We start from the raw sequence: 14,513 nt of genomic DNA, 5'->3' as shown, positions 1-14,513 counted from the left end.
AGTATCTGAAACCTAGGTTATTCTATCCAGCAAGACTATCTCAAGATAGATGGTGAAATAAAGAGCTTCCCAGACAAGAAAAGGCTAAAGGAATTTATCACCACCAAACCAGCATTGCAGAAAATGTTAAGGAACTACTGTAATTTAAAGTAGAAGTAGAGAAAAAACATAAGCATAAAGAATTAAAACAGCAATAGATAAGTATCTATCAATAATAATCTTAAATGTAAATGGATTAAATGCTTCAACAAAAAGATATAGGTTGGCTGAATGGATAAGAAAACATGACCAAAATTTATCTACAAGAGACCCACCTCAAAATAAAAGACTCACACAGGATCAGAATGAAGGGATGGAAAAAACTTTTTCATGCAAATGGAAGTGAAAAAAAAGCTGGGGTAGCAATACTCATATTGGACAAAATAGACTTCAAAGTGAAGACCATAACAAAAGACAAAGGTCATTACATAATACTAAGGGATACTAATACTACATAATAATCCAACAAGAGGATATAACCCTGATGAACACATATGCACCCAATATAGGAGCACCTGAATTTATAAAAAAGCTTCTAGAGACTTTAAGGGCGTCGTCGACAGCAATACAGTGATACTAGGGGACTTGAATACCCCACTGACTTCACTGAATAGGTATTCCAGACAAAAAATCAAGGAAACAGTAATCCTAAATGACACACTACATCAGATGGATTTAATTGACATTTACAGAACATTCCACCCCAAAGCTGCAGAATATACATTCTTCCCAGGTGCACATAAGTAAATGAGTGGATAAAAAAGCTGTGGGACATATACACCATAGAACACTATGCATCTGTAAAAAAGAAGGATCTCTTATCCTTTGGGACAGCATAGAGGGAACTGGAGAGTATTATGCTAAGTGAAATAAGCCGGTCAGAGAAAGAAAGTACCACATGATCTCACTCATATGTGGAATAAACAAAATAAACTGATGAACAAAATAGATCCAGAGACATAGAAGCATGGAACAGACTGAGGAGTCTCAGAGGGAAGGTGGGGGAGTGGGTGGGGAGAGATTAATCAAAGAACTTACATGTTTATAAGTATAACCCATGGACACAGACATTGGTATGGAGAAGGCTTGGGGGTGGGGTGGATGAGGGGTGGAGGGGAACAATCGGGGGAAAATAGAGGAAATCTGTAATACTTTCAACAATAAATATAAATTAAAAATAAATAAATTATAAGAAAGATATTCTGATTTTGCTATGGAGTAATCCAATAAAATAATTTCAAATTAATTTTGAATAAAACAAGATTGCTCATATGCAGTGTAGTCACTGTTCATTATTGTTTAACCTTTTCTACTTTTTCAGAGTTCACATTTCTTAAATGTAATAAATTCTTTTTTATAAATGTAGCCAAGGAGGAAGTTTATTTAAGGCTTAACATTTATTCTAAACTGATAACACTTGGTTCCTAACCATTGTCTATATAGACAAACAGTATCTCCTTGAGGAAACAAACAGCATCACTAGTGTCCACTTGTCATTGATATGAGCTGTTTCTCATGCTGGCTTTATAGGTTATATCCTGTAGAAAAAAGTGTAGTTAATGATGAGTTAGCATCATTCTCTTATTTATACAGTGTACATATTCTTTAAAATTTCAAAAATTTAGGTAATCATGAATCAATATTGCTACCATTACTTTTAATTAATAAGGCTTTATTTCACTATAATTTATTTAAACTCTAGTTTATGTACTAATACAGATATTGGGGTTTTATATAAAATATAATACAGATAATTCCTGCTTTAAGGAACATTAAAACCTGAGATTTAGTGAATGGTATGATTTGTTTTCTTTTTAGTTTAAAAAAATTATACAACAGTTTGTTATGACATTTTTAAAAAATGTACAACAAAGGTAAAATAATATTAGCAATGATTCTATAATTCTACCTCCTCTTAGATTCTAACATTAACTTTTTACTCTACTTGCCGTATCACACATCTGTCCAACCATCTATCTTTCTATCCTTTGAATGGTATAGTTTTAAATATATATATATATATTTTAATGATTTTCAAGAGAGATGACGTGGGGGAGAGAGAGAGAGAGAAACCCCAATGAGAGAAACATTGATACAGTACCTCCTGCACACCCCACTGGGGATCAGAACCCAGAACCCCGGCATGTGCCCTGACCAGCAATCCAACCAGAGACCTCTCGGTGCATGGGGTGACTCTCAACCAACTGAGCCACACCGGCCAAGGCTGAATGATATCGTTTTAGTACTGACTGTGAATTCTCTAGTAAAATATTAAATACTACATGCTCCAGTGTGTTTGCTCAGATTGATTGAATGGTCATATTTTTTGCAGATAACTTGCATAATGCTACATCATGACTGAAGGAGTTTCTTGACACTCTATTTGGGGTTTGTCCCTTTCGTGTTACTGAAACCTTATTTGTGTTCTAAGAATCAGAAGAGCTGCCTGAGAGTTCAAATAGGGACTCTTAGGTGCACAAGAGACGGAGGAAGGAAGTGATAAATGAGCTCAGTGGGATCTGCCCACATTTAATCTGGTGCGTGGTTATTCTCGTTGCCTGCCCTGGGCCTGTTGGCTGGGGCTTGGGGCCAGCTGAAGGTTGGCAGTTCTCAGGTCTAAAGTTTCTTTGGAGGAAATGGAAGGATGTAAACTTGGCAAGACTTCGTTTTATTTCTCCTGGAACAATCAGTTGTTTTTCTGGGTATACTGTGTTGTAAGATAGCACCTGGCACAGATGGATCTCTCTGGAATTGTATAAGAATTAAGAATTGGGGACTCCAAAAAAGGTAGCAAAGGTGGGACAAAAGGGAAAGTCTCTGAAAGGTCAGTCGAAGAGTTATGGAACTCAGCAACTTGTGCTGGAAGGAGGTCTTTCCATGCGGGTGCCTGCTCCCTGCGGCGATGGAAATGTCCTCCCAGGTTAGCAGATTTAATTGGCTTCATTGTGAGGACTGGACAAGGCTGCAGCATTTCCAGTGGATTTCTCTTCACAACTATTTCTGTCACTGAGTGTCTTAATTTAGATGTTTCATGATCACTTGAGATAAAGACAGAAGTGTTTGATCACTCCTGCTTGGTGGGAACTGGAGTACCTTTGAGTGGGGCCCAGATTGAATTTCCCATATTGACTGACTGCTCTCAGATTTACAAGGTGGACCTAGTACCCTTATCCAGGAAAAGTAACAGCACTATTTTGCTCCTGTGGACGTCACGCCTCTGAATATTACACAGTGACTTACAGGCAGTGATGACAGACTTATCTCCCTTGATTAACTTGAGGGCAGGGATGGCATTAAACTGGTGATTCTCAGACTCGGTTGCACATTGGAATCCTTTTGAGAGTTTAAAAATACTGGTGCCAGTTCAATGAAGTTGCAGAATACAAAACCAATATACAAAAGCCAAGTCAATTCCTGTACACTAACAAAGACTAATACGATGTCATTAAGGCAATTCCATTTACAATAATATAAGAAAGAATAAAACACTTAAGAATAAATTTAACGAACGACAAAGCTTTACACTCTGAGAACTATAAAACATGGTTGAAAGAAGTTAAAGAAGACTAAATGGAAAGACATCCCATGTTTATGGATTAGAAGACTTAATATTTTAAAATGGTAATGTTCTCCAAATGGTCGTACCGATTCAACACAATTCCTATCAGAATCCCAACTATCATTTTTTTAGGAATTGACAGGCTGATCCTAAAATTCATATGGAAATTTGAGGGATGTAGAATACTAGTCAAAGCAATCTTGAAAAAGAATGAAATGGGAGAACTTGCTTCCTGATTTCAAACTCACCATAGCACCATAGTAATCAAAACTGTGCGATAAGGTAAGGATAGACAGATAGACCAGTGAAATAGAATTGAGAGTCCAGAAATAAACTCTCATGTTATTGTCACTTAATTTTCACCAAGGATGCTAAGGCAATTCAAAAGGGAAAGAATAGGTTTTCAGTAAATGGTTCTGGGACAACTGGATATCCGTTTGCAAAAGAATGAAGTTGGACTGTTTCTGCACACCGAGGAATATTAACTGAAAATGAGTTAATAGACATAACTGTAAGAGCTAAAACTATAAAACTCTTAGGAGAAAATATAGGAAATTAGAAACATTTTATGACCTTGGGTTAGGCATGCTTGGGCGCAGCTGCTAGGACTGCATGGCTGCTACAGAGAGAGAAAACATGAACAAACGGGCCTGGGCACCGGGGGAACCCATGCTACCGAGGAGAGGCCTTTGTTAAGCTTTAATTATATTACTTCCCACTTTCAGACTGACCAGTCTCTTTCCCAATCTTTACAGGCTTGTGCTGGGCCCTCCCCCTAACCGATCCGGTCTTTTCCCCAGGCCCATACCCCCCCTTTATAGTCACCATCTTGGCTCCTACTGCACATGCCTCGAAGTAGAAGGACCTCCTGGCTTCTATTGCCCATGCACCCGGCAGAGGAATTTCCCCTTTATTGTTTTATCTCTCCCTCAGCAATCCTGCATATAACGGCTGGTTGTCCCTGCAGAGCCCACTTGGGGGGTGGGATTAAGTCCCCTAGGCTGAGGATGTGGCGGTCCCCTGGGGAACTGTGAATGTTATAGCTTCCTAGTGAGTCAGGCTTAATGTCCGACTCAGCTCCCTGTATTATTAGGCTTAATGTCTAATTTTCTCCCTTCCTTTATTAATACTAAGTAGCTACCTATACTAACAATAATACATTTTGTAGAACCTTCCACATGGTTTTCCAGGATCCATCAGAGAACAAGGCAAGGCCCCTGTGCTTCTAACTGAACTTCCAGCCGGGCAACAGGCAATATACAAGTAATATTAGATAGTATAAGTGCTATGATGAAAAATAAAGCCAGGTAAGGAGGCCTGATAGGGGAGGGGAGATTGGCCTGTTTAGCCAGGGAAGGCCTGCCTGAGGAGGTCACATTGTGCTGAGCCCTGAATGAAGCGAGATTGAGTCATCTAGGGAAAGAACGTTCTAGGGAGGAGAAATGGCAAAACCAAGAAAGGCCTTCCAGCAGGAGCAAGTTTGACATGTTGAAGAATAGCAAAAAGGCTCATATCCCCAGAGTAAGGGGGAATGTGGTGGAAGTGAATTCGCAGCAGTAGATAGTAGTTAGAAAATGTAGGACCTTGTGACCCATGCTAAGAAGTTTGAGAGGGAATCTAAATGAGATGCACACTTATTGGAGGTTTTGAGCAGGAGAAAAAGGTAGGATTTATAGTTTTAAAAGATGTACATAAAGACTACCCTGGCTGCTGTGTGGAATAGAAGCCAAGAGACCAGTGAGGAAGCACTCGCAGGGGTCCTGAAATAGGTGGTGATGATTTGAATTGCAGTGGGAGTGGTGAGAAGTGGTTAGGTTTGGGGCATGTTTTAGTTGTGGAGTTTTGGTTGAGGAAGAGAAGAAAAATTAAGGATGATGGTGTTTTGGTTTTTTTCCCCCTTTGGTTTTCTTTTTGCTAAACAACTGGGTAATTGGTTTCATTTATGCCTCCCATTGGCCAAGTCTCTCTGGAATCTGGGAAATAGTCTCTGCATTACAGAGCAGAGGAGGGAAGTGGTTATATCTAGTTAATGAGATGACCAAAAAGTACAAAGAGAGAAGAGAGCTTAGCATTTAAAAGCTGAGTAGAGGTTGAGAAGGAATGTCCAGAGAGGAAGAACAGAATGGAAATCAGACAAGTGTGAAATTCTGAAGGGGAGGGAAGAGAAGTTTTGAAGACAGTGGGAGTGATTAAGTGTGTCTGTGGCTGAGAGGAAGGAAGGAAGGAAGACAATGTGTATTGGGTCAGTATGGAGGTCACTGGCAACTCTGGACAGCCACTGCCATTAAGTTGTAGGGGAGGAGCTGCGATGGCATTGGCGAAGGAGTGAGCCCAGTGAGGGCAGACAAGTGTCTTAAGTGTTTGGCAGTGATGAGGAGAGGAATGACAAACCAGTATCTAGCTGGGGAGGGGAGTAAAGCAGGATTGTTTTTCTTGGCTGTTTTTTGTTGTTGTTGTTGTTATTTTTCTTTAATTCGGGTAGTTTTGGACATGTTTAACTGAAGAAGGAGCCCATAGATGGGAGAATTTCAAGACGTAAGAAAGAAAATAGATACTCAATAGGGTAAATATCCTGAAAGGCAGGAGGGAATGGGAACTAGATAATAGTGGAGTTGGCCCTGAAAGGCAGAGTTGGCTCTTGTGTGTCAAAGGAGGGAAGGGAGGAAGGATGCAGGTGCAGTGTGTTTATATGTTTCAGTGATTCGCCCTGAAGGAGTTTTCCACAACGCTGGTAAGTGGTAGATTCAGGCTTCCAGCTCACATGGACATCTGAGTGTCTACCGTGTGCCAGGTCCTCTGGTAGGTGTTTCTAGGGCATATGAAAAGTAATGAGATATGGTCCAGAACCTGAAGTAACTTTTGGACTATCGGGGAGACAGCGTAGTGCCCAGTCACCTGCAGTGCAGGGCGATAAGCGCTGCACTGTTGGCATGTATGACATAATTCAATTGTTAACATCTGCTGTTACCTAAGTTGGCGACAGAAGTATTGGAAAGTAGGGAGGAAGAGCCAGGTCTTCTAGAGAAGTGGGGCAGGGGTGTATGTTTGTATAGTTTATAAAATTCTCTTAGATAGTCTGATACTCTAAGTCCCCAAGGGAAAATGTCATACGATCAGCCAATGAGAATCAGTGTTCTCCTCCTTTTGATGGGTTTATAAGGTTTCCTTTTGAAGGGGAAAATAATTGAAACCCCAATACTGAGCTATTTTAAAATTACTTTTGTTATAGTCTCAAACTTACAAAACCATAATATAAAGTACAAACACATTTAGATTTATATCTCTTAAATGAGAACATCAGAATAAATATATAAGTGACATATTAACTAAAATTATACACCAACAGAATTTAAGTTAACATTAACGTGATGGATGATGTTTAGTTTCCACTAAATCACTTTTTACAGTTAGGCTCTGAGTTTGGCATGTTCCAGTGAACAAGAGGTAATTCAGTGATCTGGCCACTCTTCTGTGTTGGAATCACTAAGAATCTTGACTTGTACAGCTTTCACTGGGTCCAGATATTCCCGTAGCCTTTTCGTCTGCCTGTGACAATGAAAGCTTTCTTATCTGGCAAAGCAGTGAGGACTGCACCGCAAACACAAGTGTGAGCATTGAAATGGAGTAGAAACGGGGTTTTCCTTGAGATGGTTCAGAGTATGCTTTTATTAATATTATTAAATAAACATAAAATGGATAAAAACTTTGCCATGGAGAGCTCATGGGCTCCCAAGAATACACCTTTGCACTCAGTTTGAAGAGTCCTGTGCTGGCTGGGTGTCGGAGTGCTGTGAGAGCAGATGGGCTGGGCATCGTGCCAGACTGGGGGCAAGGCAAGGAAGGCTTTCTGAATAAGAGATACTTAAGGATGAAGACTGTAAAATCCGGGTCTTTTTTTTAACTGTTCTTATGGCTTGTTGTTTGGTTTGGGGCTTCTCTTTAATCACCTGGTACCATGTTTTCTTGTCAGTCCTCTGATGTCCCATGTGGTTGACAAGGGGGTATGAAGGTGATGCCCATCACTAGTAATATATCTGTGAAAAGCCAAGGTTTCTGAAAGGGGTTTTCTAATTAAAGTTTTAGGACCATACGATACCAGGAAACAATTTACTGTCTAGCTATAGATAATTGATTTATTTGAATGTTTTCAAACTATTACACATTTTCAAACCAGGATGCTTTTGGTGTGTTAAAAAGACTTTTAAATTGTGAGAGATATACCATCTTGAGTTTATTAATAATTTAACTCAGCAGCATCCAACAAAGAAGACTTTATTCTTGGAGCATGTGTAGAGATCGTAGCCTGAACTGGAATAAACAGAGTATTGGCCTAAATATTAGATGTTATTTAGAACACTCGAGACATTATGATGTAATTGTGTACTGAGGCAGAGAAGTGTTAGTCTACACTTTATTAAATATTTACTTTAGCATATAGCATTGTGCCAGGAATGATAGAAAGCAAACTTTTGTACTCAAGGTACTTTCCCCCTCATCCATTCCTTTCCATCTATAGCTGAGTTAGGAATGAGAAACCCAAGGCCAGTATTTCATCAGTTCAGCTTCAATCCAGGTGGTCTGCCAGTCCTTCTTGGACCTTAGAACCCCAGCATCTGCATCCAGAAGCCTGGGGATCAATTTAAACTTACAGCTAATGGTACACATTACCTCCTTCCTTCCAGCAGCACATATTCTCCTCTTACCTCCCTGCCCCACCACCATGAGATCAATCTCTGGGGGTCGCATCTGTTTGCAGACTTTCATTTCTGCATGCCTGCCTATACTTCAGAAACATCTATTCTCCAATTATACTTTATGTTTGCATACCTCTTTTCACTTTTCATTGTATTTTCATGTATCTGCCCTCATGAAGGACTCCCCATTTCTGTGAGAGTAGGCTCGGCAGGAAGTATTGTCCCATTTTATAACTGAGAGTGCTGTAGCTGGAGACGTTAAAGACTTGCCCAAGATGCTGAGGAAAACTTTAGAGGTGCTACTTCAGTCTTGATAGTTGGAATCCAGTTCCCTTGACTATTCACATAATGCTTTTTTTCCTTAGAGAAAATTTTAAAGAAAGGTATAATCTAGTGACAGAGAATGAGCAACTTTAGAGTAAATATATACGTATATGTGTTTATTATTTTGGGTGGATCTATTAGGAGCTTTGTCTAAATGTTGTGGCCCTTTTGGCTTTGTCTACCTATTAGATGAGAAGACCTATGAAGAATGCCCTTTGGGCCCTGAATGATGTGGCTCAGTTGGTTGACTGTTGTCCTGTGCATTGAAAGGTCTCCGGGTTGATTCCACTCAGACCACATACCCAGCTTGTAGGTTTAATCCCGTCAGGGTGTGTTTGGAAGGCAACTGATCGATGTTTCTCTCTCATATAAATGTTTTTTTCTCTCTCTCCCTCTGCCTTCCTCTGTCTCACAAATCAATAAAAACATATTTTAAAAACAGAATGCCTTTTGGTACATTGGAAAATAACGCCCCTGAAAGGGCTCTAGAAGAAACCTCTTTCTGGGCAGGTTCTATTGTCCGTAATTCATAGGCTCTCAGGGCTGGAAGAGACAATAAAAGTCATCCGGTTCACCAGATTTGATGGTTAAATCCTTGGTGAAAACACACTTGAATCCTTGAAGTCAGTGGAATGATTTTGAGGAACAATCCGTATTATACATGACACCTCATGGCCTAAAAATATTATGTTCTACCAAACTAATCTAGCGGAATGTTGGCTATCTAAAAGAAAAGTTCTTTCTTTCTTTCTTTGGTCATCGGGATATTTGGGATGTTCTATTTAAAACATTTCCCTTAGGATGTGTTAGCTGTTGTGAAAATTACATATTTAAACATTTGTTTCATGCTATTGTTATTGGAATGTAATTTTTTTTCAACATGACTAAATGATGACTGTTTTCCTTTTTCTCTTTCTGTGCTCCTCTGTTTTCATTTACAAACTAGATGCCAATTTCTTCCAGAATCATTTGGTTCATCTAACATGCACAGGGGTTCACATGAATGTTTTCAGTTTTTTGGTGCTTTAGCCAGAGATTTTGAAGAAGAGAGAGAGCATTCGAGATTAAATTTTTAGTGCAAGCTAATAGAAGACAGATCATGAACCTAAGGTACTTGAAAATTTAATAAGAAGCAATAACTAGAGCTGCTTAGTTAGCTCTAAGCAATAACTAGAGGTTGTTTTCCCTCTGCTGTAGAATAGAAATGCAGGCCCCTAGTGATGGAGTGTCAGGTGCTTGCGATACAGCTTTACTTAGCAACTTGTGCTTACAAATCTTTCTTGAACCAGTGTTTCTTAGCATTTAAAAAAAGGGTATATAGGATGTATACAGTTACACCCTGCCATTGGTGTATACAGCTCTCACTCTTCTCCTAAAATCATAGGTCGTGTAATATTGTGACCAGGAGAGTACCTGTGGGAAGCTAAAAATTCATTGGGTTTATGTATTGTGGTTGCAGTGCACCTAAGAACATTACATTAGCAAATAGAACATTCATTGTAAACTCTTGGGAAAGATTAGATTCAACTTTACAAATTTGCAGTATAAGTAGAAAAGAATATTTTTGCCTTTGAAGATTCATATAGTCTTTTTACTTCCTATGTAACTCTAAGCTTTAGGTATAGACCTAAATGGTTCTGAGGAGAGGCTTGAATAGAGGCGTGCGGATGTTCCTTTACAAATATCTGTTCTGTCTGTGGAGAGACTCTACCGTGAGTGGCTTAACTGGTCCCTCGCAGGGAGTGGAGAAAGGATTACCTGAGAAGGTCAGAGGATTAACATTTCCCCTCTATGTTTTTCAGAGAAAGTCTGAGACAGATGAAGTGGAGTAGAAACGTGACCAAATATCCTGTAATTAGCAAATTTTCAAAGGGTTTCCATATACAGAATTTCACACTTGTGTTTGTGTGCGTGTTTTAAACCCTGTGGGGTAACCATACCAGGTATTATTGTCCCCATTTTAAAAATTAAGGGAAGCATGTCTGGGTCATAGTTTGAGTAATTTCCCCATTGTCAAGTGACAGAGACTGGTGCTAGGGCTAAAGCCCAGCTATTAGGATTTGATGTTTATTTCCTCAGATACCTTCCCCTTGAGCCTAGAGACCATACATTTTCAGAGTCTTTCTTCTTAACTTGCAAGAGGCAGCTGGGGAGATCAAGGCAGTAGCAGTGGAATCTAAATGGCAGGAGGAAAGCTCAGAGGTCCTTAGGAGCAGAGTGGGTGGACAGGCCTCCACGTGGTTCATTCACCTGTCCCTTGGTATGACACTCCTTTTGCAAGCCACCTTCTCTGTTTCTCTCGAGGTCACCTGCCCATTGAAATTAAATTCTTCCCCATATTGCCTTGCTGCTGCTCTCTCCGACTTACCACTCTTCCTGGCACTGGAGACCACGTTTGGCACAGTAACTCCTAGCAAAAGTGACTGTTCACCCTTCTCTTGAAAAAGAAAGTGAAAGTTAAAATATAGTATTTACATTGTAGTCAGTTGTGAGGGAAGAGGGACGTAAGAAGGCCCCTGCTCCCAGGTTTCTTTAACTCTCCAGTTCACACTAAATCACCTTTTATCCCACAGTTGGTACCAAACTGCGAATACTTTCCCATCTTTAAACAGCATTTGAAAATATTTTTCATGATGCTTCAGCTTTCCATTGCATGGATTTAGGATTAGATATTTATATGTTCTTCTATTTTGGATATTTAGGTTATTTTTCCAGTGGGTTTTTGTTTGTTTGTTTTTTCTGTGATGAGCATCATAGAAAACATTTACTCCTTGGAGAAGGGAATTATTAGGTACTTGAAGAGATGCAAATCTGGTTTAAATGGTTTGCCCTAGTCATCGATTCATTAGTACATTGTAACAGTAATGTCAGTCAGATAAATATGTGATTATCTCTCTGAAATACAATTGTGATATCAGTTTTATTTTCAGACAGGGAAAATGAATAAAGATGGCCAATGAAAGGACTAGATTTCACAGTTACGTCATTGGTATTCTAACCGTAAAATTTATTTAGTTGTTAAGCTTTTATAAAAGGTTGGTGCAACAGCAATATTTTTAATGTAGCAGGTGGATACATAAATGTGTAAATTTGAAAGATCCGACCTCAGCTATAAATAATGATCACTTCGTAAGAGTCATTAATTCATTGACAAGCTTATGTATTTTGGGGTGTCTTCCTCTAACACTTCAGCTTGATTTTTTTTCATCATGCATATAGGAAAGAGCTGACCAATTGTGAGCAAATTTGTGGAAATTGAAAAGCCAACTTATAGATTTCTTAGGAGCTTTATCTTCTGAAACTATGGCCTTCGTCTCCTGTGGGCTGGTGGGGTGGGTTGGGAGGGAGACGGGAGGGGTGAGAGATTTCCATAGTGCTGTCAGTCCCTCTCCTACCTTCGAAGTCTGACTCACATCTCCACCTGCCCAAGATCCAGGTGCAACAGGCAATGAGTAGACAGGTTTGTCCTTGGGGGTCTTCCTCCTCTCTTCTCTGGGTTTCTTTTTGCCAATCAGTTTCTTCTTTACCCAGGTTCTACTCACACCTCCTCATCATAGCATTCACCGTGGCCCTTAGTTTTGGGAAGGTCTCAGTCTCCCAAATTGTCTTGGGCATTATTTTTCCCAGGCTGTTAACGGTGTTCAGGATAAGTCAGTGCCTTAATTTCATTTTGTTTCTCTGGCTAGTTCAGCACAAGGGTCACAGTTCTCCTTCTGGGCAAACTGTGAGGGCGAGGACCACTAGACGAAAATTAAACTGGGAAGTCACATAAGTTAAAAAAAAACAAAAAGTAGAAAGAAGGCTTTTGCCATTAGTGCAAAAGAGTGTTTTTCTTTTCCCAATCTATGGTGGATAAAATGTGAGCCTGGAGGAACTCGACTTGCTGCCTTGAATAAACTCAATATTCTTAGGATGAAGTCATACCAAATTGCCTGTCTCTGCATTCTTTCCAAAGGGATGGCTCTTAGTGTTCACATTTGTGATAACTTACGTTTCCCGAGTACAAGAGCCCCAGGACTGCCAAGTAAGGAAGAAGAGGCAGTGGTGGTTTTGTAACCTTCTGCTACTGTAACATGGTGGGTAATTCTCTTTTTTCTTCTTAACTTCTAGTGCCTGAAACAGTACATGCAGCTGGCAATCCGAGACGGATGTGGGTCTCCCATCACTTGCCCTGACATGGTGTGCCTAAACCATGGGATCCTGCAGGAGGCTGAGGTATGGATGAGTGACATGATCTCCCCCTTTCCTCTTGATATTATTTCCTAGGATCTTTTTTTTTTTTTTTTAAATATATCTTTATTGATTTCAGAGAGAGGAAGGAAGGGGAGAGAGAGAGAGAGAGAAACATCAATGATGAGAGAGTTGTCATTGATTGACTGCCTCCTGCATGTAAGCCTGCAACCTGGGCATGTGCCCTGACTGGGAATCAAACTGCAATCTCCTGGATCCTAGGTCGATGCTCAACCCCTGAGCCACGCCTGGTCAGGCATCCTAGGATCTTGACTATGTGTACTCCCTAACAGGGAGTCTAGAAACAAAAGACAGAGGTTGACTTTTTAAAGGAGTACTTTATTGCTACACACCTTAGGATTCTTTATACAAACTGTTAAAGCTACTGTTTACCTCAGTTCTATTTATAAATGCTGTCTGAGCTGAAGAAGCTCTAGAACAGACAGGCAAAGGTGTAGAAATCAGATTTACTAAATGTGAGGCTTAGAGGCTGAATAGTGAGTGGTTTTGTAATCTCTCATACTTTAAAGATAAACTAACAACAGATTAGTCATGGTTACAGACAGACAATAAACTAGTATTTGTGTCTATGAAGGTAGCCTGAGTTGAACCATTTCCAAAGAGCAGAGAAGAACCTCTCATTTGTCTTTTTTTCAGTGAATGCTCCCACCATTTTCTTAAGACTGGGATATGCCTCTTTCCTTTGTTTCTTCAGTGCCTGATTAGTAGCTTGCCCTTAAATCTGCCTTTAATCTTCAGAGCCTGTTCACTGTAAATGAGAAGATAACCAACTCTTGCCCATTTGTAGGGAGTTGGTAAGCGACTCAAAGAGGTCCCAAGAAACAGATGCAGTAAGTTATTCATTCAGCAAACACAGCACACCTGCTGTGCATCAGGCCCTTTTCCAGTTGCTTTCATAGCCAGCGTACTATCTATCTAATCCTTTCAACACACTGATAAAGTTGAGACCCAGAGGGTTTAAGTAAGTAATTTGTCCCAAAGTACATACATATCTAAAAAAGGTAGAAGAGCTAGGAATCTAATGCAGTTCTTCTGACCACCTTTTTATATGTAATTATATGGCTCTAAGAGTAGAACTAGGTAAATAGATAGAATGTGTGATGAAGTTGATAATTGGGAGCTGAATAGTGCAGGTGTGTGTATAGCTATATATGTGTGGATATGTATGTGAGTGTGTGTATGTGTGCGTGTGTGTATATACATCCTTTGTTTACAAAGATATATACTCTTACATATAATTTTTTGCTTTGTGAGCAAAGCAGTCAGATGTTATAGACAACTTCTAATCAGTGTGCCTCTGGAGGTCCTGTGTTCAGCTTATGGAGTATCAGCTCAGTGGTACATGATAGCTTGAAGTGTTTTTTTAGGGAAGAATCAAAGGAGTATGTAATGGTTTAGAAGTGATTCATTTTAGGAAAATCATAAAATAATTGATTTTTTTGATAAAAGTGTAATATTGAATATGTAAAGCTGTGGTGAGAAATATTGCTTACTTGTGCGTGAGTAATGGGCAGAAGGCAATTAAAGTGGGGAAAGATGAGTTGGTTACCAAGAATACTCTTCATCTATGCAACCTGGATACAGTTTTTAAAATGAGATTCAGGTATTCAGGAGCATCTTTTTATGCATAATCCTTCCGAGAGTGC

General features: G+C 39.6%; 1 protein-coding gene across 3 annotated transcripts in view; it reads left to right on the top strand.

Moving 5' to 3' along the window:
* RNF144B (ring finger protein 144B) overlaps positions 1–14,513 on the top strand; it is a 143,547-nt gene that overhangs the window by 101,048 nt on the left and 27,986 nt on the right. For all 3 annotated transcript variants that reach the window (XM_081146078.1, XM_081146077.1, XM_081146079.1), the window contains one exon: positions 12,727–12,831. In XM_081146078.1, the coding sequence (XP_081002204.1) occupies positions 12,727–12,831 (105 nt within the window). The remainder of the gene's footprint in view (positions 1–12,726; positions 12,832–14,513) is intronic.

This window comes from Miniopterus schreibersii (assembly GCF_964146895.1).
Source record: "Miniopterus schreibersii genome assembly, chromosome: 8".
Taxonomy (NCBI): domain Eukaryota; kingdom Metazoa; phylum Chordata; class Mammalia; order Chiroptera; family Miniopteridae; genus Miniopterus; species Miniopterus schreibersii.
Note: the sequence above shows the minus strand (reverse complement) of the source record. Positions and strands in the feature narration are given on the sequence as shown.